Source organism: Dermochelys coriacea, chromosome 9, assembly GCF_009764565.3.
Source record: "Dermochelys coriacea isolate rDerCor1 chromosome 9, rDerCor1.pri.v4, whole genome shotgun sequence".
Lineage (NCBI taxonomy): Eukaryota > Metazoa > Chordata > Testudines > Dermochelyidae > Dermochelys > Dermochelys coriacea.
The window spans coordinates 11,841,685-11,863,943 of NC_050076.1; the positions used below are offsets into that span (position 1 = coordinate 11,841,685).

A 22,259-nucleotide genomic window follows, 5' to 3' on the forward strand; every position below is an offset into this window, starting at 1 on the left:
GTTTGGGGCTATCGCTACATTTATCACAACAGCAGGAAACCATAGTTTCTTTCCACTTGTTAGTGTTGACATTTAAAAACTCCATTGCCCCAACTAGCCAGACAGTCCATAAGATTGAGGGATGTAGGACTGGCTTTGCTCCACTTTAATTATACAAAAATTGTAAATGAAGAGGTGACCAGAAGGATAGATACAGAGGTAAAACAAAAATCAGAGTCCCCAAGAACATGCAGTAGCTGCAAGAAGTACTAGAAAGATGTTCTGGCTCCATTTCATCCATGTATACAACCCAGTAACAACCCCCCCTCACCAAAACAAGTTTCAGACAAAGGGAACATGGTGAACAGACAACACACCAAGCTATTAACACACATGGAAAATAATGTATAGAAAACATCAGATATCAACCCAATCCATTCTGAAAGACCTGGGAAGCACTCACCTGTGAGGTTGGATCTGCCAGCCCGAGTAGCACTCTATGAGCATTCTTTGGGCCTAGGAAGCGGTTTACAAGGGTGGTCCACCCCAGGGAAAAGCGGAACGTGATATCCTCTTGAAAATCTGAACACAGACTGTGACAGTTCAAATCGTAACTGAGGTCAAACTTCCTGCATGGAATTAGCAACTGGAGCTGATTCTGAACACCAGAAGGTAATAATGGTGTCAGATTTTCTAAAAACAAAAGTGGATTAGCAAAATTTAGTTACTATGCAAAACTTTACTCCATCTTGGGAGTAATTAACTTATTATTATGGGAGTATTAATTTAGGCCTAACCTACCAGTTTATCTACTTAGCAATTTCCATTACAATTAAGAGAGTGCTCAGCCCTTGCACTGCACAGTTTAAACATTGTCTGTCCCATTAGGATCAACTATTGATCATTCCAGCAAAACAAAATGGAAAAAGAAAAAGCCATCCAGAAAGGCAGTGGTGACAAAAAGGGGAAAAAAATGGACAGAGATTAACTGAACCAATCAGAAAGATCTCTAGCTAGAGTCCTGAAGTCCAGGATGGACAAAGGACAACTTGGCCAATCTCAATAGCCTTGGGTAGAAATAAGGAAGAGGTGACTTCTCAAGATCTCAGGAATAGGTCACTAAAGGCTTCATATATTTCCTCAAGACCTGACTGTTTCATTACTAGGAATCAATTCCGACTGGGTGGTTGGACAGGCATTTAACAAAAGGGAGTACAGAATCAGGAGACCATACCAAAACGTGAGCTTCAAGATAGAGTCCTAGTTTTCACTGAGTGAACTAGGGTAAGGCTTACACTGAAGAAATATCTGACAATCAGGTATTGCCTATATTTTAACATTACCCCATTGTTAATTCAATTTTTTTCAGTTTTTTCAGTTCCCTTCCCTAAGATAGCTATACAGAGGTTAAAAAGACACAGGGAGGGAAGAAAGGTAGCAGGTCTAGAGTGAGTTGGGAAGTGCTGTTTTCTAATCTCAGTTCTACCAGTGTGTGTGACCTCAGGCAAATAAATCACTTAATCTCTGTTTCACAGCTTCTCCAAATCAGGATAATAATTACTCCTACCCGATCCCCACAAGCCCTGTGGGAAGTAACAGTTGCATAGCTCTTTGGAGCTGTAAAACATTATAAGATTATAACTCAGTAAATCCCAGTCATAGTATGTAATTGTCTAGAGAGGAACAAGTAAAAGTAGGAATTTACTTGGATTAAACATTGTTAGGAGAGGAACTGTTTTTCCATTATTCACGTGTAGAGAGCCTGTGAGCTATGATTGGGACTTCCTGATGCTGCCCCGATACAAACAACAACAACTCTAAGCAGACAAAGTCCTTTTGGGGTTGAGCTGGAGACTGCCCAGGTTCAGATTCATATTTGTGTGAAAGTAACATTACTCTGTGTAAATATTACCAATCATTTCCTGCTGTGACTGATGCATTGATTGATTGACTTCAGTGGAGCAACGGTCAGCCAGGTTCCTTCCCAAACCATCTTCTATGTGCTTGTTGAGCTCCTAATGTTTCATGAAGAAAGCATGTATGCAAGTTGATATCAACAAGCCAGCTATGTTAGAACAATTTTGAAATATGCTGAATGCAAGAAATCCCTCTAATCTTTGAACATATTGTTATCCATGGTGGGGAAGAGAAGAGCATGGAGAATGATCATGCACTGAAATTATAAATCCTCATGGTAAACTAACTAGAATTTAAAAACGGGCTGATATCTGTAACATTGCGGTCATTAAAAAGGTAGCTGAAAAATAGTCTCAGTTTTCAATATCCCTGTTTCAGAGAGCATAATGCAGGGGTGGGCAAACTACGGCCCATGGGCCTCGTCTGGCCCATCAGACCTTTTAATCCGGCCCTCGAGCTCCACTGCCCTGCTCCGCCCAGTGCTTCCGCATGTTCAGGACCTGCATGACGGGCATGAGGGCATGCATGTTACTCTGGCTGCACAACACAAATGCACTTCATGCGCCATCAGAGCCTAGAACCTGCAAGCCCACATGCCAGCTACTTGTTGGCTTAGGCGACTGATGTGTTAATTTTCCATTGTTGAGGGTGACTAGCTGCATTGTTCACAGTAATCAAAGAGAGTGTGGAAAGGGGGTAAGTTTGGTTTAATTATTGTAATACCTTGTTATGACAGTATATTTATAATAGTAAGTAAGGGTTTATGCTTATTTCCACTAAAAAGTATCTTTATTAAATAAAGTTTATTTGAATATCTCTGAATTGTTAAATTCCATGAGCATTCGTGGCCCGCCATACAATTTCCATACCCAGATGTGGCCCTCAGCCCAAAAAGTTTGCCAACCCCTGGAATAATGCCACTATATTACTCTGGAAAGTCAGAATTGTCTTGGACTGATAGCAATCACTTCACTGGCCTGAACTAAGAGAAACCAATCTCAACAATATTGGTGGAAGTCAAAATATAAATGCTTTGGAGCAGTGATGGCAGGTAGAATACTCATTCAATCCTATAAATGTAGATTAATGGTGCAGAATCAGTCTCCTATTGAGCAAATACAGTCAATGGATGTTTTGACATACACTTTAATGGGAGCATGATCAGGGTTTATGAGTACCAGGCTCACGAGACTATCTTGGAATGTTTGCTCCTTTTAAAAGTTAATGTTAAAGTTGGTTGAAATTCAATCAACAAAAAATGGCCTTTTTAAAAGTAAAAATGTCCATGAATTGTTGACTCCAAAATATTTTGTCAAGTGAATTTGTGATTTTTTGTAATTGAAATTTGTATCAAAAGTATTCTCAAGGTGGCTAGCAAAATGTTTCATCTACGAAAAACCAGTAAATATGAACCAAACTAAAAATTTTAGTGAACGTTCTGATAAAAATTTTAATTAATTAAAAAACTTGAATTCCCTCCCCCCCACCCTAAAATGGAAACAATTCCAGAATCTTTTGCAACTTTCTCCCCATCATCTTTAGTTATTGTAATCTAATTTAATAACAGAAATACACAGATTCTTAGGAGATTTACTATCCAATGCAAGACCACCACCCACACAAAGCAATATACAGTTATTCTTGGGGGAATTCTGCACCAAAAAATTAAAATTTCTGTAAAACTCTATATGTTTTCTTTGTCAAAACAACAATATCATCACACCAGTTTCAATTATTTTGGTAATTTATCTCAAAATGCCTATCAGCAAGAATGTCTGTAACAATACAGACAAGAAAAAAGCCCCCTTCCCAGAAGCAGAGAGTTAAAGAAAACCCTATGACAACCCACTTCCCGTTTCTCTGTTATGCTTTTGTTGGGCACCTCAAATCTGGTGTGTCACATGTGCCAACTGAGCAACTATTGGGGGAAAGCTCTGCCGCTCCCATCTCAGACACCCCCCTCCCAGAGCCCAGCCATGGGGTGCCCTGGCCCAGACACCTGCACCCCCAGTCCCCAGAGTCCAACCAGGGCGCACCCCACCCCTATCACAGACACCCATGCCCCATAACCCCCTAGACCGGACAGCAACGCCCCCTACCTCCCCCCAGAGGCCAGTTGCGGGGCACCACCCCAGCCCAGACACCTGCACTCCCTACCTCCCCATGGCTGGGCTCTGGGGGGGTGCCCCCCAGCCCAGACACCTGCTCCTAGTTCTAGCTTTTACTATGTTAGTTTTAATAATTCACGTATATATACTCCTGGGGGAATTCTGCACCACTGCACAATGCAAAATTTACAAGCTGAAGAGCTGGGTTCTGCTGGGTCCAGCAGCCCCTAATGGCGGCCATCAGCTCTGCAACACTGCCTACCTCTCAGAGCCGAGGGAGAGAAACAGCCTGTTGCTGGGTCCTGGGCTTAATGGAATTTCCTGCACACCGCCCCCTTCCTTCAGGATGAGCTGGGAACCGCAGCTGCCCAGAACTCTCCAGCTTCCCCTCCTCCTGGCCCTGGCAGTGTCTTGTATTTGTGAGCTGGAGAGCTGGGCTCTGCTGTGTCCAGCAGCCCCTAATGGCAGCCAGCAGCTCTGCAACACCAGGGGGGAAAATGAAATTCTCCACAGAACATTATTTTTGTGCAAATTCTACATTGTGCAGTGGCGCAGAATTCCCCCAGGAGTTTACAGTGCATGAATTATTATAACTAACATACTAAAAGGTAGAACTAGGAGCCAACATGAATGACAAATTATCTTCATCAAATCACTCAGGTGTTACTTACACTTTTATACACCTTCAATACTTGTGAAGAAGGGTGAAAATCAGAATAAAATTCATCAACCAAAACAGAGAGTCGACAAATCTCATCAGTCATTGCAGAAGAAACCTGAAAATGTTAAAATTAGACATGGCAATAAAAGATTTTTTTTTTAAATTGAAAACACAGAGTGCAAAGGAGAAAATTATTAAAATGCTAACTGCAACACTAGATTATTTAGGTTAAAAACATTTTGCCCATTCTCATGACTAATCAAAAAATGTGAACAGTTAGCAGTCTGTTGTTAAAATCCCTCTCCAATGTAAAGAGCACCTCATGAAGTAGCTAGTTCTGACAGATAAAGGGGGCAACCATCTGCAGCCTCTGACCCTTCCCCCCCCCAGTTATCTCCATTAAAGAAGATTCCAGAAGTAATTTAAGAATGGCTACTTATCCTCTTACAGTAACCATGGTCCTTTGAGATGCATTATCCACATGTATTCCACTTCTGGTGCACATTCGCCCCATTCATGGGAGATCAGAATCTATTTAAATAATAGTGGCCAATTGGGACATTGCCTTCTCGCACCCAACGGCTGAAGACAAAGGGTGAATCGAGTGATACCTACCTTCAATTCCTTCACTGAAGCAGAATCTGGTTAATGTATGATTCCACAGTAGCAGAGAAGGATGGCGAGTTGGGGAATACATGTGGACAACACATCTCAGAGAACTACGTTAAGTATATACTAAAAGCTATGTATGCGTGCAAGGGGAATCACAGCAATGTACTCATGCTAGCTCTCTTCCAGCTAGTGTGCACAAAGGTAGCAGTGGGAGCACAGCAGCAGAGGCAGGGCTTAGACGTGCTGAGGCTACATAGGGCTGCACAGGTGAACCACCCTCAGGTCCTTCTCTACCGCGAAGTCCCACAGAGGAAACACCAAAGCAGAGGAGAAAGAGATACACTTTGAAGAACTGCAGTTACTTCACAGGGTGAGTAACCTTTCCTCCTTCTTCAAGTAGCGTCCCTATTGGTGCTCCACTTCAGGTGACTTTGGAGCAGTATCCCCAGGAGGATGGTGTTTCGGAGTAGAGTCCAGAACTGAAGACAGAACTGCATTTCTAATTGCTGCAACCGATCTAGAGGCCTGGACCAAGACATAGTGTTTAGAGAAAGGTTTCAGAGTAGCAGCCGTGTTAGTCTGTATTCGCAAAAAGAAAAGGAGTACTTGTGGCACCTTAGAGACTAACAAATTTATTAGAGCATAAGCTTCCATCGATGAAGTGAGCTGTAGCTCACGAAAGCTTATGCTCTAATAAATTTGTTAGTCTCTAAGGTGCCACAAGTACTCCTTTTCTTTTTGTTTAGAGAAAGTATGTATTGAAGACAATGTGGTACCTGTGCAGATCTCAATTACTGAACCATCCTTAAGTAGGGCCATCAACATTGATTCTGACCTTGTACAGTGGGCCAATACCCTAGCAGGAAGTTGGGCATTGGCAGCATCATAGCAAGTGAGAAGACACCCTGAAATCCACCTCAATAGCCTCTGGATAGAAACAGTGGATATCTTGGATCTGTCCACAATGGAGATAAATAATCTAAGAGGCTACCAAAATGGTTTAGTCCTATCTAGATAGAAGGCCAATGTTCATCTGATGTCTAAGGTACAGAAGGAAGCTTCCTGTCCTGAGTTATGTGGTTGGAGGGTGGCATCGGAGGAAAAAGGTAAACAGATAGGACTGGTTCAGATGAAACTCTAATGACACCTTACTAAGGAATTTACAGTGTGGACATAGGGGAAATCTTGTTCTTGATGAATACTGTAAAAGGAGGATCCACCATCAAGGCCCCAATTTCTCCACCTCTTCAAGCCAATATAATGGCTATTAAAAAAATCCATCTTCATAGACTGGTTCAGAAAGGAACAGGTCATCATTAGTTCAAATGGGGGTCTTGTGAGACCTCTGAGAACTAGATTAAGATCTTGAACTGGAGTGGGGGATTTTACTTGAGGAAAACATTTCCACAGTCCTTTAATGAACCTTACCGTTATAAGGTGAGAAAATACTGAGAATCTTTCCACTAGAGAAAGAAAGGCTGTTATTGCAGCCAAACGAACCTTGATCGAGCAACTTGATACAACAGGTTGAACAGGTAATCCAGGATAAGCAAAAATGAGGAAGATTGAGGTACACATCGCTGGTTCTCTCACCAATAGCTAAATCTTTTCCACTTCTGAAGGTAAGTACTATGGGTGGTACTGCTGTTTAGTAATACCTGCTATATCTCTACAGAAAGGTAAGACTATCCCTGTGAACCATGCCCTGAGGCAGAGAACTTCCAGGTTGGGATGAAACACTTGCCCAGCATCTTGCAAGAGAAGATGAGGGGTGTACAGAAAACTGATCACTGGACAAGGAGATGATCAAAACAGGAAAGGGTACCATGCCTGTCTCAGCCACATTGGGACTATTAGGATAATCCTGGCTTTGTCCCACTGGTCTGAGGCATTAAAGTAAATGCGTAATAAGGCCCTTGATCCAAGCCAAGAGGAATGCATCCCCCAAGGATGGGGGCCTAAATCCCTTCTTGAACAAAACAGAAAACAGGTCCTGTTTGTGGTGGTGGCAAATAGGTCCACTTCTGGATGTCCCCACATTTGAAATAGGTAACCTAGGATTCGTGGGTCCAATTCCCATTCATAATCCTAAAAGAAGTGCCTGTTGAGGGCATTGGCTGTGGTGTTTTGCACGCCACGAAGGTACACTGCTGAAATGGGAATGCGACGGACTCTGCACCACTTCCATAACTTTATGGGTACACACACAGAGCGATCTTGTTCTGCCTTGCCAGTTGATATACAACATGCAGGCTACATTGTCCATCATGATCTTGATAGAATTCCCTCCAACAAGAGGCATAAAATGGAGATAATCATTCCTGACTCCCTTCGTTCTAACAGGCTGATGTGGAGACTAGCCTCTTGAGGGGATCATCTGCCCTGGATTGTATGAACATCAGTATTTGCCCCTCATCTCAACAGTGATGCATCTGCTGTTACTGTGATCATTGGCGTCATCTGAAGAAATGGAATGCCGGTGCTAAAGTTGTAGTGCTCTTTCCATCAGCCTAAGGAATCTTTCACCTGGCGGGGAACAGAAACTTGTCTCTCTAAGCTGTGTCTGCTTAGTCAGTAGACTGTCCTGAGCCACCGCTCAAAGCAGCAAAGGTGTAACCTCGCATGATTTGTGATGAAGTGCAAGCCACCACGTGACCCAGGAGCTGAAGACAGTTCTCTTCATTGAGGTTTGAGGGCTCATTTGAAATGTTCTGATGAGGTTTGACAGGGTTATGAATCTGTCCATGGGAACATAGGCCCTGGCAGTCAGCGAATCGAAGGATTTCCCGATGAAGTGTATTTTCTGTGTGGGGATCAGAGAGGACTTCAACAGGGGAGCTGGGGTTCTAACTGTAGAAACAAAGACAAGGCTTTCTGGACAGTTGACAGCACTTCCTCTAAAACCAACCCTTAAATAGCTAGGTCTGGGAATACTACAATGGCCTCCTGATGAAGGTAAGCAGCCACCACCACCACTGGAACTTTTGAGAACACACTTGAAATTGAGGACAGTCCAAAAGAAAGCATCCAATATTGGAAGTGATATTGGCCTATCAGAAAGGCAAGTATATTCTGGGAGATGTATGTATGGCAATATGGAAATGTCCATCTTATAGGCTGAGAGCTGAAAACCAATCCCGAGTCTAATGAAGGAATTAGCATTGCCAGAGTCACCATTCTGAATTTGAAACTTCATAAATTTTCTTAGAAGCCTTAGATCTAAAAATCAGTCTCATATCTCCATTTTTCTTCTGTACAAGGAAATACCCCAAGTAGAAATCCTTCCCTCTTTGTGCTGAGCAGGGATAGGCTGTATCAACCCTAGACAAAGAAGGAAGTCTATTTCTTGTCTCAGTAGGAGCTTATAAGAAGAGACCCAAAAGAGGAAGGTGGGAAGGGGGAGGTATGTAAAGTAGATGGCATAGCCTGATGTAAATCTCCAAAACCCATCTGTCTGTAGTAATTTGCTCCAATGAATGTCAAAAATGGGAGAGAGTTTCCAAATGCAGGGAGGTGAGCAAACTTTTGCAGCTAGTAGACCCAAGGTGGGCAGGATTTGAACCCTCAACCACCTCATCAAAACTGGTGTTTTGATAATGAAGTTGCTTGCGTATTTGAAATCAGATGACTTTATGGTTCTCTTCCTTGGGAATCTGTGGTTCTATCTAGGGGTCTCTGGAACCTCAGAAAATTGTATCAAACAGGCTCTCTGAGCAGTGTTCCATCTACTAAACTTTCTTTTTCTCTCAGGGTGTAAATCTCCAGAGATCCCAGGGTGGCTCTGGAGTCTTGGAGAGTTCAGATGGACTCGTCCATGTTCTCTGAAACCAACTAAAGACTAGGGCTGTCAAACTATTAAAAAAATGAAATTGTGATTAATCACAATTTTAACTGCACTGTTAATAACAGAATACCCTTTATTTAAATATTTTTGGATATTTTCTACATTTTCAAATAGATCAATTTCAATTACAACACAGAATACAATGTGTACAGTGCTCACTTTATATTATCTTGATTACAAATATTGGCACTGTAAAAAAGAAAAACAAAAGAAATAGTATTTTTCAATTCACCTCAGACAAGTACTGCAGTGCAATCTCAATAATGAAAGTGCAATTTACAAATGTAGAATTTTTTTCCCCACAGAACTAAACGGAAAAACAAAACAATGTAAAACTTTAGAGACTACAAAGTCCACTCAGTCCTACTTCTTGTTCAGCCAATCGCTAAAACAAACAAGTTTGTTTATATTTATGGGAGATAATGCTGCTTGCCTCTTACTTACAATGTCACCTGAAAGTGAGAACAGGCATTCACATGGCACTGTTGTAACTGGTGTTGCAAGGTATTTATGTGCCAGATATGCTAAACCTTCGTATATCCCTCCATGCTTCAACCACCATTCCAGACACAGAAGCGTCTCATCGATCAGGAGGGTGACCCTAGTTGGTCCTGCTGACTGGAGGATGGCCAGTAACTTGTGTTGCGATTCCCTGACTTCTTCAAGTGGCATCTGAATGGAGTCTGACTGGATCGCCACATGTTTAATAAGGTCTTGCATCTGCTTAAAATCATTGACCATAGACCATGGAAGAGACATTACCACTTTGTCTAATGATGATGAGGAGATGGTAGTTTGAGGAGTAGCCTCCTCATCTGCCCTTGTTTCCTGTTCCTCAAAATGTCTCCTCCTGCTGGGGAGTGATCTAAGGTGGTAGAAATTGTCTCTCCCTACTGTCCCAGCAGGCTAGGCTCCAAGCCTTAGAAAACTGCCGTCACTCATCAGCCCCGGGATCTCAGTATGACCACTGGGGGTATCCATACGGGAGGGGCTGTGGCATTTAAGGTTGTTCCCATCACTTGTGATGTCTTCCCCAGGATTCCTCCTTGTCTCTGTGACTAACATAGAAAAGGTTCCTATAAGGATGGGTTAGGAGAGCTCTATGCTGAACAGCTGAAAATGCTGGTGAATTAGTCTGTACCAGTGATAGACGAGAATCCAGTGACTGAGTGAGTTTTGGTACCAAGAGGCACTCGATACCCATGATCAGCAGAGATTTTGGTTCTTCAGCCACAGTTAAGTATTTCAAGTATCTAAATTCTTGAGGTAGTGAATGGAGTGAAAGAACCAACCTGATGGTCTTTAGAAGTAGATGGTACCAATGATTTCAATTGTTCTGATGACAAGGGTGATGGAGGTGGATGCTTCGATTTATACAGTACTGGGGGACCTGTCGGGGGGGAGGGGGTACTAATGGTAAAGTTGTTTCCGATGGTACTGGTCTGGAGAAACACCTCCCTTTGCCATCTCTGTTACTCCTGGATGGTAAAGAAGCTCGCTCAGGGCAGCATGTGCTCACAGAAGAGCTTTGGGTCTTTCCAACGCCATCAGTACCAAAGGAAACTCTAGCCTCTATGGTACCAGACAGAGAGGTCCATGATTCTGAGACCATTGACCTAGTGGGAAACCAAGGTCTTTTTGGAGCAAACTTTCTGGGACCTCTGGAGGTCTCTGGAACCATCCCCTTTCTGTGGGGTATTGAGCAGAGATCAAAGGTGCACTAGATCTGCCCAGAGACTGAGGAACAAGGGATTCTCCCAATCTGGCTCTGAAGCAGAGCAAAAGAGAGCTTGCTCTCCTAATTCTTCCTTGCCCTGGATCTAAGGGCTGAACAGAAGTTACATTTCTGTGGGATGTGTGATTCTCCTAAGCAACAAAAACACTTGGAATGGCCATTGCTAACTGGGATGGCCTCCCAGCAAGTAAGGCAGTGTTGAAACCCAGAGAGCTGGGCATAGCCTCCCAAAGAAGGCAAGTTTCCCCAAAGAGAGGAGAAAGGAAAATAAGGCACTCCTCTCACTAGTAAAACTAAACTAACAACTATACTAAGCTAAACTAGTACTAAGAAAACAATTCTAATTGGATGAGGCACACTCAAGGTGGACATGCTAAGCTGCTCTCTCCAGCCAAGGTAATTGAGAAGGAACTGAAGGATGTGTGCATGGGCCACATGGGCATCGCTAGTAAAAGTCTCCAACTGAAGGCGCATGGGATGCATGCACATCTGATGCTACTCAAAGAAAACCAGGTGAGCCACCAAACTGTGAATTTGAAGACAGAAAATATTCTCTTCCTTGTTTAGATCCAAGAGATTTGCTCTTTGTATTCAACCCACCTTGTTCTCTACTTCCTCAGTAACCTGTTTGATTTTTCTCTTAATATCCTCTGTTAAAATGTTCAGTTGGTTTTGAACAAATTCCAACCTATCTTTCTGGTCCTCTCGCTCTTCCATTGAATGAACTCTAAAGTAGCAGAAAAGAAATCACCATCACTAGTAGTTCTCCCAGAAACATTATAGTACAAAGAAATGTAATAAATCCAGCATGGATGAACAATTAATACAAGAGGGTTTATTAAGCAGTCAAATGAATCGGAAGTCATACTGGGCTGACAAAAGCTATCAGTTGACATAAGCAAATGTCCTACTTGTCGAATGCAAGTAGAATACACATTAAGTTTACAGCTATTTCTTAATGTAACTGTTTATAGTTAGCTTTTCATACACTATCTCTGTAGCAAAGAGTGTGTTTGGAATTCGGGTACCAATTGTGGTATTTATAAATTGCTTAAAAAAAAAAAAAAAAAGGAGGGTAAGGCAAGAATCTTGTTTGGGAAACAGGCCCTCTAAGTCTTAACTTATCTCTACAAATTAGTGGAGACAATTCCTCTGACCAGACTGCGCTATTACTGCTCACTGGCACCATTTGATTGCTACTTTACAATGAAACTGTATTTCTCATCTTGAAGACCAGAAAAAATAAAAAACACTAAAACCGTGCCACATATTACTCTCCCAAGAAGTGCTGGGCCCATAGCTCAAATGAGGATAGTTAAAAGGCTGAAGTTACATAAGCTGAACAGTCAGTGGCCATGCCACACGTTGATTCAAATGATCTAGAGAGTGGCAGAGCATAGGTTTTGATGGACAGATTTAGAAAACGAAGAAACAGATTCAAGAGAAGGACTTCAAGAGTGACATTCTTAGAATTAATCTAAGATCTGACAAAATGCATCAGATTAGGGATGTAAATGCACAACTAACAGAAGCTGGTGCATTCAGGAATGGTATGAGATTTAGTGGGGGACTGCGTAGTCCGCTGGAGGGTACATTATTGAGGAGCACAGATAGAAAGGAGGTAAACTGGAGAGGTTAATATACAACAGCATATTAACTATAGGTAAGAAAAGACCAGGCATCAAGGGCAGTTAGGAGAAATTTCTTTACTCAAAGCGCGAAAAGTACGTGACAGTTTCAGAAGCAAAAAAAAAATCAATACAATTGTGAAAGTATTAGATAAGCAAAAGGAGGAAAGAAATATTACTAGAGACAAAGGTGACAGAGACCAGATTGCTCACATCCATCCAAAGCGATATTTTAACCACCTACAAGCTCCCTGGCTGTCACTTTTCCTCACTCTCCTGCTCATTCACCCTCTTCCCTTTACAGTAAGTTATAGAGGAGATAGGCCTCAGTATTGCTTCTAAAATGGTGGTTACAACAAGAAATACTCCTTACAGTTCTAAAATGAAGTCTCAAAAAACAAGCTCATAGGATCAACTAGCCACCTTTGTAATGCGTTAACAATGAAGAAAGCAACAACATGAACACACTGATCCTTGGACACCTCAAAGCTGTTTTGCTTCTCCTCACACAGAACAAGTAAACATGAGGAAATGGTGCCAGTGAGCAGTATTAAAACTGAACAGTGAGAGAAATTCCCTATCCACCTCTTGCCAATAGGGATAAGTGAACTTTAAAGCCTAGACTAGTACAGGGAAATTAATGCAAGGAAAATGGTTCTCTCTCTATGATCTGGATATACCAAAAACAAAAGACTCCTACCTTTTTTCTGCTGCTGCCACATTTATGGCGTCCATAATGTTTTTCACAGTATCTATTATCTGTTTAGCTCTGATAGTGTGCTGTTCAAACTTGGTTTTCACGGCTGACTGCGAGATACACTCCTGCGAGGGGCCCAAGCCACAACACATTACTGTAATTCCATACCAACGCTCTCAGGAATTTCAATGTCAGAAAGCACTTGCTGCTATCATCAAACTTAAAGCCAAAGGAAAATAAAAAAGAAAGGAGGAAGTGTACAGAAATCAAAGACACAGAACTGAAAATTCAAATGGCTCTATAGCAGCAAGACTGTATCTTCAGTCCACAGTGTCCACAGTAATGTGAATTGTTTTTGTAAATAAAAAGAAACATCATAAAAGGAAAATCTGATGTACAAGTATGAAGATAAATCTGTTCCTTTCTCAATGGTATTAAGCATCTCAAAAATTTTCCACATTTTGGTAGTGCTGAATATTTAGCACTGATTCTTACAGCACTAACTAGTTTGTGGTGGTTTTAACTGTCACATTAACTTTTCTGAAAGTTTTAGGGTTTAACTGTTTTTACCCCAAAAAGATTTTGCACAATTGCAAACTTACGTTGATATTGACATGCCTACCAGCCAAATATGCAATTTGGCCAACCATATGGGGCACTCCAAAACAAGTATTAACTTGGAAGGTGCAACAGTTAGCAAGCATTCTTTAAAATATTTTCCCCTCTTGCTGAATATTCATGTGTTAAATCTAATGGTACTGAATGGTTAGAAATAATAGAGTATAAGGTCAGAAAGGACCACTGTGATTATATAATCTAACCTCCTGCTCTGCACAGGCCACTGATCTTCCTGGAATTAAATTCCTGTTTGAGCTAGTGCACATCTTTTAGAAAAACACTGAATCTTGTTTTAAAAATTGGCAGTGATGGAGAATCCATCACAACCCTGGGTAAGTGTTCCAGTGGTTAACTACCCTCATTGTTAAAAAAATTATGTCTTGGTTTCCAATCTGAATTCATCTAGCTTCAAATTCCAGCCACTTCATCTTGTTATACTTTTGTCAGTTACACTGACAAATTCATTATCAAATATTTATTCTCTATGTAGTTTCTTATAAACTTACGAACAAGTCACTCCATAGCCATCTCTTTGTTAAACTAAACAGGTTGACAGACTGAAGGTCCTCACAGGAAGGCCTCTTTTCCAATCCTTTAGCATTCTTATGTCTCCTCTCTGAACCCTCTCCAATTTAGCAACATTCTCTTTGTATTGTGGACACCAGAACTGGAAACAGTATTCCAGTGGTGGTCACACCAGTGTCAAACACAGACTTAACATAATTGCCCTGCTCTTACTCATTATTAGCCTGTTTATATATCCAAGGACCACACCAACTTTTTTGGCCACAGCATCACATTAGAATCATAGAAGATTAGGGTTGGAAGAGACCTCAGGAGGTCATTTAGTCCAACTCCCTGCTCAAAGCAGGACTAACCCCAACTAAATCATCCCAGCCAGGGCTTTGTCAAGCCAGGCCTTAAAAACCAATAAGGCTGGAGATTCCACTACTTCCCTAGGTAACCCATTCTAGTGCTTCACCACCCTCCTAATGAAATAGTTTTTCCTAATATTCAACCTAAACCTCCCCTACTGCAACTTGAGACCATTGCTCCTTGTTTTGTCATCTGCCACCACTGAGAACAGCTGAGCTCCCTCCTCTTTGGAACCCCCTTCACATAGTTGAAGGCTGCTATCAAATCCCCCCTCACTCTTTTCTGCAGACTAAACAAGCCCAGTTCCCTCAGCCTCTCCTCATAAGTCATGTGCCCCAGCCCCCTAATCATTTTCATTGCCTACCAATAGACTCTCTCCAATTTGTCCACATCCTTTCTGTAGTGGGGGGCCCAAAACTGGATGCAATACTCCAGATGTGGCCTCGCATCAGGGAGCTCATGTTCAGCTGATTATCCATTATGACCTCCCAGTCCTTTTCAGAGTCACTGCTTCCCAGGATATAGTCTCCCATTCTGTACGCAAGGCCTACGAGCTTGTTCCTAGAAGTTTGACTTTACATTTGGCTGTATTAAAACAGACGTTACTGAAACTCAAAGTAAAAAGACACAGATGACCAGTTTTGGCAAACTGAATTTATAGCCATAAGACAGACTTTGAAATTAAGCCATTTCATACAGTGCAGACCATCCACTTAACTAACTGGTGTCACTAATGTTTAATTTACAGACTGAGCAAACACTATCAGTATTGTACATGTGTTTTAGAAATACGAGTAAGAGTTAAAGCATTTAGTTTCCTTTTATCGGATATAGCTAACGATAAAGGAGATTTTTAAAAAGTACAACTGGCAGTAAGTGCCTAACTCCCATTGACTTTCAATAGTAGTTGGGTGCCTAATTGCCATGTGTGCCTTTGAAAATCTTCCTCTCACCTACCCCTGAATAATAGTTTGTGACAAGATGTAAACAAAACACTAAACAAAAAAAACCAGAATGGGTAAAAAGTTCTTTGTTCCTCGATGAAGCAGATCTAGAAATCAGCAACGAAAAGCCAGAGGTTCATAGTTATCAGCACACTGTTAGAGCTAGACTAGACATGTAGGAAAGATGAGAATCTTTCAAATATTAGTAGGTAGTAGGTAAAGGAATTATAGTCGTTCACTACACAATCAGAAAATCCAGTTAAAGCACTAGGAAAAACACAAGCATTAGTTATATGTCTGGAAAGACAAGAGAGAGAGAGGAATAAGTTTGCTTTTAAAGTTTATAAACAAATGTATTTATCAAAAGGATGATAAAAGCTGCTGTGCTTCCCTAATATAACTCAGAACAGTTACCTCAAACTGCACTTCAAGTATAGCCGGTTAATTTGCCTCAAAGTGCACAGCTCAATACATTTACAGCTCAATACATCTGTGCTTAGCATCAGAGGGGCACTCTGCAATAGAGTATTAATTAAGGATGTTTGAGTTATAAACTCCCCCGTCCCCACCTACTTCATGAAGCAGTGTGGCAAACAGTGACCCAAGAATGACGGGTGTCTTTTTGACATAGCACATTAAGTGCTGATGCTCTATTGTGTCAAAAATATAATTTCAATGGAATCTATTATAAAAATCTCAGAGGAAACAATTAAACTCTCTTCCACATTCCATGAGACTGAAAACACACACACCCTCCTAACCCTCATAGTTAACCCACTGAAGGCTTCATGGATTAAAGACCACATCAACTAGCTTTTCTCGTCATGGTATGTGTATATATTTTGGGTGTGCACATATTATAAGTGAGGCGGGCAGTGTGTAACCTCTAGGTTAAACTAGAGGTATAAAGGCAGTTTTTAAGTATAAGGATAAAATGTAGTGTAAGACAGCAGTGCAAGAAGCCTACAGGCCCAAACCTGCAAGACATGAGCTTAAGCATTTAGCATAAGATAGGCTTATTAAGTGCTAGCATTGGTAAGTTGATCAACAGTGTCCCTAAATCATAAGATGGTATAAGATATAATTTTTGCAATAAACAATTCTGCTGAAATTCTGCACAAAATGCTGACAGATAACTTCAAAACATCAGTGGATGCTCATTTGGGTATTTTAGGATAGGAACACTGATGCTTAACCACGGGATTGCTCTGGTAACTGACTGATGTGTATATCTATCTATCTCCCTCCCTCCCTCCATTTTTGGTTTTTATTTTATTTAATTTTTCCCAAGAATTTATATTGGTGTTTATTACTATAACCACCAAAACAGGTGAAAGTCAGTGAAAAAAACACTTAATTTTTCTGGGTAAATATCGAGGTTTATTTTGGTGGACAGAAGGACGGGGGAAGAAGTAATCAGTAGATTAATGCTTTGATGAATGAAATTCAATATGGTTTGCTGCAGAACTAAAACAGAACTCAAAACACGACATCTCTGATTTTAAGAAAACAATACCTCTCTAATCCCCCCCCAATTTTTTTCATTTGACTCAAACAGTTTACTGTTGTAGACTTAGAACTATTAGCCTATAAATATTTATATTTAATAATTAGGCCACACCATTTGCAGAGCATACCCTCAACTTCATCCTTTTCTCCTGTTTTTGTTTTTTTAAACTTTTGAATACTTCCTTGTGTTTTGAAACATATTCTGATACAGATTTTTGTTTTCTTCCCATTTTAGTGTATCAGATCTTTAAACCGTTATCTGCTAACAACTTGAAATCTGTACGTGGGAGGCGTGAAATTCATCAGTACGTTCAAATGTGCACACACTTCAGAGCTTGCATGTGTGCCTGTTTATTGTGTGTATCTTCTAGACTAATACATAGCCTTTCTTCAACAGGCACTTTGCATATATACACATACTAATGCATTATTGTAATACATATGTCATGCAATGTATTATATTTTCTTAATAAAACAAGTTATTTTTTTATATATTTGAATGATAAAAAATAGGGTGAAATCAGAAAAATACTTTTTGTAAAATTCAGGATTTTTTGAGTAAAAATCGGTTTAAATTGAAAACGTAGGGGCTTACGCACATCCCATTACATTTCAGATAGATAATTAGTATAAGAATATAGAATAAGGAGACACCAACATTATTAGGGTGAGGAAGTTGGTTACAGGCAAAGGAGGCCAAATATTTATGAATATTCATGGCAGCCATAGCAGAGCTAACCATAGCCTAGACCATTGAGACCCTGACCAGTGGAATCGTTTAGCATGGCCGAGATAGAATGGGATCCTCGTCGATCACCACCTGTCTCCCTTCCCTTAGGTCTTTGCAAGGATGACATGGGATGTAAAGTTAATATTGCATTACTGTTGCATTCTTGTTTGGATCACAACATTTGTGTTTACTAACCTTGTTAACTGAAAGCTATTGAAAGCTCAGAACTTTTTTCTTCAGTGTGACTGTTACAAACATGCACATGGGTGCTTCCAATTTAACCATAATTCTAACAATTGTTGCCCTTGTGTTGGAACTGGAACCTGGTCAAACCTCAGAATGTTAATTTGCTAAACTGGGAATTCTTAAATAACCAATACAAAGTGAATAGATCAGGCAACAAATGCTGCCTACTACTAAAATGTTCTTATAATGGGAATGTTGGGCTATATTTTCAACTACTTAAAACTATACAAAACTAATTGTTCAGGTTGAATTTTCTCATGCTGGGTGTCTGCCTCAGGCTGAATTTTCTGGGAAAAACTCAACCAAAACAGTTCACTTGTTTCCAAGAATAAGGTCTGAGGAAAATATATTGTTCTGCCCATGCTAAAAAATTGTGCCAACCTTTTTTGAGACGTTCTAGCATCCCCAGGCTTTGGAATAGGTAATAGATATTTGTCAGTGGGGTGCACTTTGTGTCTGAGATGTGCCTTTCACCATCCTTGTGAAAATCTCCCCAAATCAGGCAAGTGATAACCCTTTGAAAAAAATCTGCAGTTCGCACATGCTCATTAGACACTAGCTAGAGCTTCATTTCTGAATTTCCCAAAGATAGCTGCATGGATTTTGTCTGCATGGAACTGCTTTCCCTGCAATTGCAACTCTGGGTTTGTGTGTGCTGGGGCTAGGCATCAGCCCTGAAAGCAGGGTAACTGCCTTGCATGTGCTCTCAATGCCTCCCCTGCTGAACCAAGGCAATGTGGAGAAGAAAGCTACCTGATCTGAATGCAGAACAGATAAGAGCTGGATCTAGGGGGAAGGGAGTAGAGTGAGTCAAGGAGCCTGGGAGATGGGAGAACTGAACTGGCTGGGTAAAGAAACTGGGACAAAGAACCTGGTAGCCCAGGGGACAGGGTATGAGCGTGAGTGACTGGAGGCCAGGGGAAGAGATGCAAATCAAAATGACGAGCCATGGGAATCGGGGGGAAAAGAAGGAATGCCTGGGAACTAATGGGGGAGACTGGAATTGAGAGACCAGAAGAGGAGACTAGGACTGAATGGGCAAGGAGATTGGATGAAAAGACTGAGGTGTGGAGACTGGGAGTGACTAGGTGAGGAGAATAGGACTGAAACAAGGAATCAGGAATGGGGAAGAAACGGGACAGGGTAGAAGGGATCAAGTTTGAGGGGAACATACAGAAGAGTCTGTGCCCATTAGAGTACACAGCCCTTCAAAGCCTGGAATGGAATACAAGATTCTCAAGTTTTATTATTCCTCATCAGCACATATCTATGAAACACACTGGCAAACTGTCACATTCCCATCTAGATGCTGGTCCACAGAGAGGATGACTATCTACTACTGCTATGAGTTACTCACTCTCTTAGCTCATGTAGCAGAGGTTTTGCAGTGAGTGTAAAGCTTCAATATGGGGGCATCAGTATGATTCCACATGATGGAATTTATTTTTTCCAGTAGGCATTTTTCAAAAAGCAAAGAAATTGCATGCACACGCACACACAAAACTATGTTAAAAGAACATAAAGGTTACTAAGCTAAGAAATGCCAGTTTTAAAGGTTCCCCAACTTCCTGGAAGTCGAAATCAGACCTTAGAGGCACATGGAATATGTTAACAATGAATGGCACTGGATACAGGACAGTTCTTGTCAAAGAACTCATCTGCTACAAGATTGTAATCACCAGCATTAAAAGCATCACCTGTCACAAAATCATCAAGCTACTGTGGAAGGAGCAACCTGCCTCCTCTCTGGTGGTCCACATTGAACTCAAGGTGTGGCACTTGTTATTAGACAACTTCTAGCACAGACTTTAACCACATGGCACATAATATCTCATGGCTCTGACATCATTATGGACACTTATCTGTTGTGTCCTACACACCAAAAGAAGAAGATGCATCACCTATGAAAAATGACGCATTCTATCAACAGCTAGCAGCAAAAATCCAGTCAACTCTGCCACATGACTAGCACTCAGAAATTTTGATGCCGTGACTGGGGACAATCAAACTGGGTATGAAACTGAGAGAGGATCCTTCAGTTTGGATTTCCCAAATGATAACATCACCCAGCTTTTTGGTGTTTTATGACAATGAGAGCTTAGCAGTTATGGATTCCTAGTGCAGGCACTTCAAAAACCATCACTGGGCATACCATGAGAGAAACTGACCACCCCCTCATCAGAAATTGCTCCATAATGAAATTTCACTGAGTCTGCAGTGGTGCTAGAACACCATAAACCTCAAATCATAGACTAGTTGCTGCTGTGCTCTCACTGCATTTTCCAACTCCTTGCAAGCCAGATGTCCAACAGTACAATGTCTAGTGTCTATCTGAAGATCCTGTTGAAGCTGTGAAATACACACAGGCTGTCACTGATCACATATGTAACCTTATACCCTCTCAGAAGATGTAGAGATCGCCTGGAATATCACATCCCTCCACAGACATAATCAGCTTCAGACGGTTCACAAGAAACCTTGGATTTCTGAAGAGGCCTTTGATATATTATCAAAATAGACAGAAGAAGAGGCAAGCAGGGAAATGTCCAAGAATGTAAAATGACTGAAAGGCATTTTCTGGGCTACTGAAAAACATGACCATGACATCTACAACTCCCTGGCTGAGGAATCAGACAATGGCCTAAAGTACAACAATCTGCATTCTGCCTACAGAGCCATCACACACTTGGCTGGCGGCCATAAACAGCCTCCTAAAATCCCCATCATGAAGTCAGATGGCTCTCCTTCTGAGCCATCCTTTGAACCCTTGATCTGTTGATGACTGTCAAGAGCTACACAACCTGGCAAACCACATAGCTGCAGACTTGGAGACAAACACTGATCTTCTGTTAATCACAGGAAGAAAGGCAGGCCATCCTAAAATTACAGAATGGATATGCTGCTGGACCTGATGGTATTCCACCTGGGCTGCTCAAAGGTGCCTTTGAACCAGTGAACATCAACCTGCATAAATTGTTATTAAAAGCATGTGCATCAGGCAAAGTACCAACAGAACGGAAAGAGAGCATCATATTGTCCCTGTGCAAGGGCAAAAGATCTTGCGGAGCATGGCAACTATAGGCCAATCTCATTGTTATCAGTCCCTGGAAAGCTTTTCACTTGTTCTGTTTAGTAGGATGCAGCTGCTCCTTAACAGACATGGTCATCCACAGCAATCAGGTTTCACTGTTGGGCAGTCAACAACAGATACGGTCTTTAACCTCTGGCTGAGCTGCACTGAAAATTTAACCGTCTGTTTCATGTGGCCTATAATCGATATCAAAGCAACTTTTGATTTGATCAATAGGTCAGCACTTTGGCTCACATTGAAAAGAATTGGCATTTCAGATGTTTGCAGATGATATCAAGTGCTTTGGGGGACAGGATTAAAATTCAAAATGATCTGGACAAACTGGAGAAATGGTCTGAAGTAAATAGGATGACATTCAATAAGAACAAATGCAAAGTACTCCACTTAGGAAGGAACAATCAGTTGCGCATATACAAAATGGGAAACAATTGCCTATGAAGGAGTATTGCAGAAAGGGATCTGCAGGTCAGAGTGGATCAAAAGCTAAATATGAGTTAATAGTGTAACACTGCTGCAAAAAAAGCAAACATTCTGGGATATATTAGAAGGTTTGTTGTAAGCAAGACACAAGAAGAAAAGGAGTACTTGTGGCACCTTAGAGACTAACAAATTTATTTGAGCATAAGCTTTCGTGAGCTACAGCTCACTTCATCGGATGCATTTGGTGGAAAATACAGAGGGGAGATTTATATATACACACACACAGAAAATGAAACAATGGGTTTTATCATACACACTGTAAGGAGAGTGATTACTTAAGATGAGCCATCACCAGCAGCCGGGGGGGGGGGGGGGGGGGAAGGAGGAAAACCTTTCATGGTGACAAGCAGGTAGGCTATTTCCAGCAGTTAACAAGAACATCTGAGGAATAGTGGGGGGTGGGGTGGGGGGGGAGAAATAACATGGGGAAATAGTTTTACTTTGTGTAATGACTCATCCATTCCCAGTCTCTATTCAAGCCTAAGTTAATTGTCTCCAGTTTGCAAATTAATTCCAATTCCGCAGTCTCTCGCTGGAGACTGTTTTTGAAGTTTTTTTGTTGAAGAATAGCCACCCTCAGGTCT

General features: G+C 41.3%; 1 protein-coding gene across 15 annotated transcripts in view; it reads right to left on the minus strand.

The window, feature by feature from the left end:
- The window catches only part of LOC119861148 (mitofusin-1), a 69,256-nt gene that overhangs the window by 7,528 nt on the left and 39,469 nt on the right, over nt 1–22,259 (minus strand). For 14 of the 15 annotated variants that reach the window (XR_006274075.1, XR_006274076.1, XM_043491918.1 and 11 more), the window contains 5 exons: nt 13,185–13,306; nt 11,457–11,583; nt 4,676–4,780; nt 1,892–1,994; nt 443–672 (listed from right to left, as the gene is read on the minus strand). Coding sequence is in view for 13 of the 15 variants with exons in the window: in XM_043491918.1 (XP_043347853.1) it covers nt 443–672; nt 1,892–1,994; nt 4,676–4,780; nt 11,457–11,583; nt 13,185–13,306 (687 nt within the window). In the remaining 2 variants the exon portion in view is untranslated. The remainder of the gene's footprint in view (nt 1–442; nt 673–1,891; nt 1,995–4,675; nt 4,781–11,456; nt 11,584–13,184; nt 13,307–22,259) is intronic. The other variant, XM_038415790.2, reaches the window with a different exon arrangement.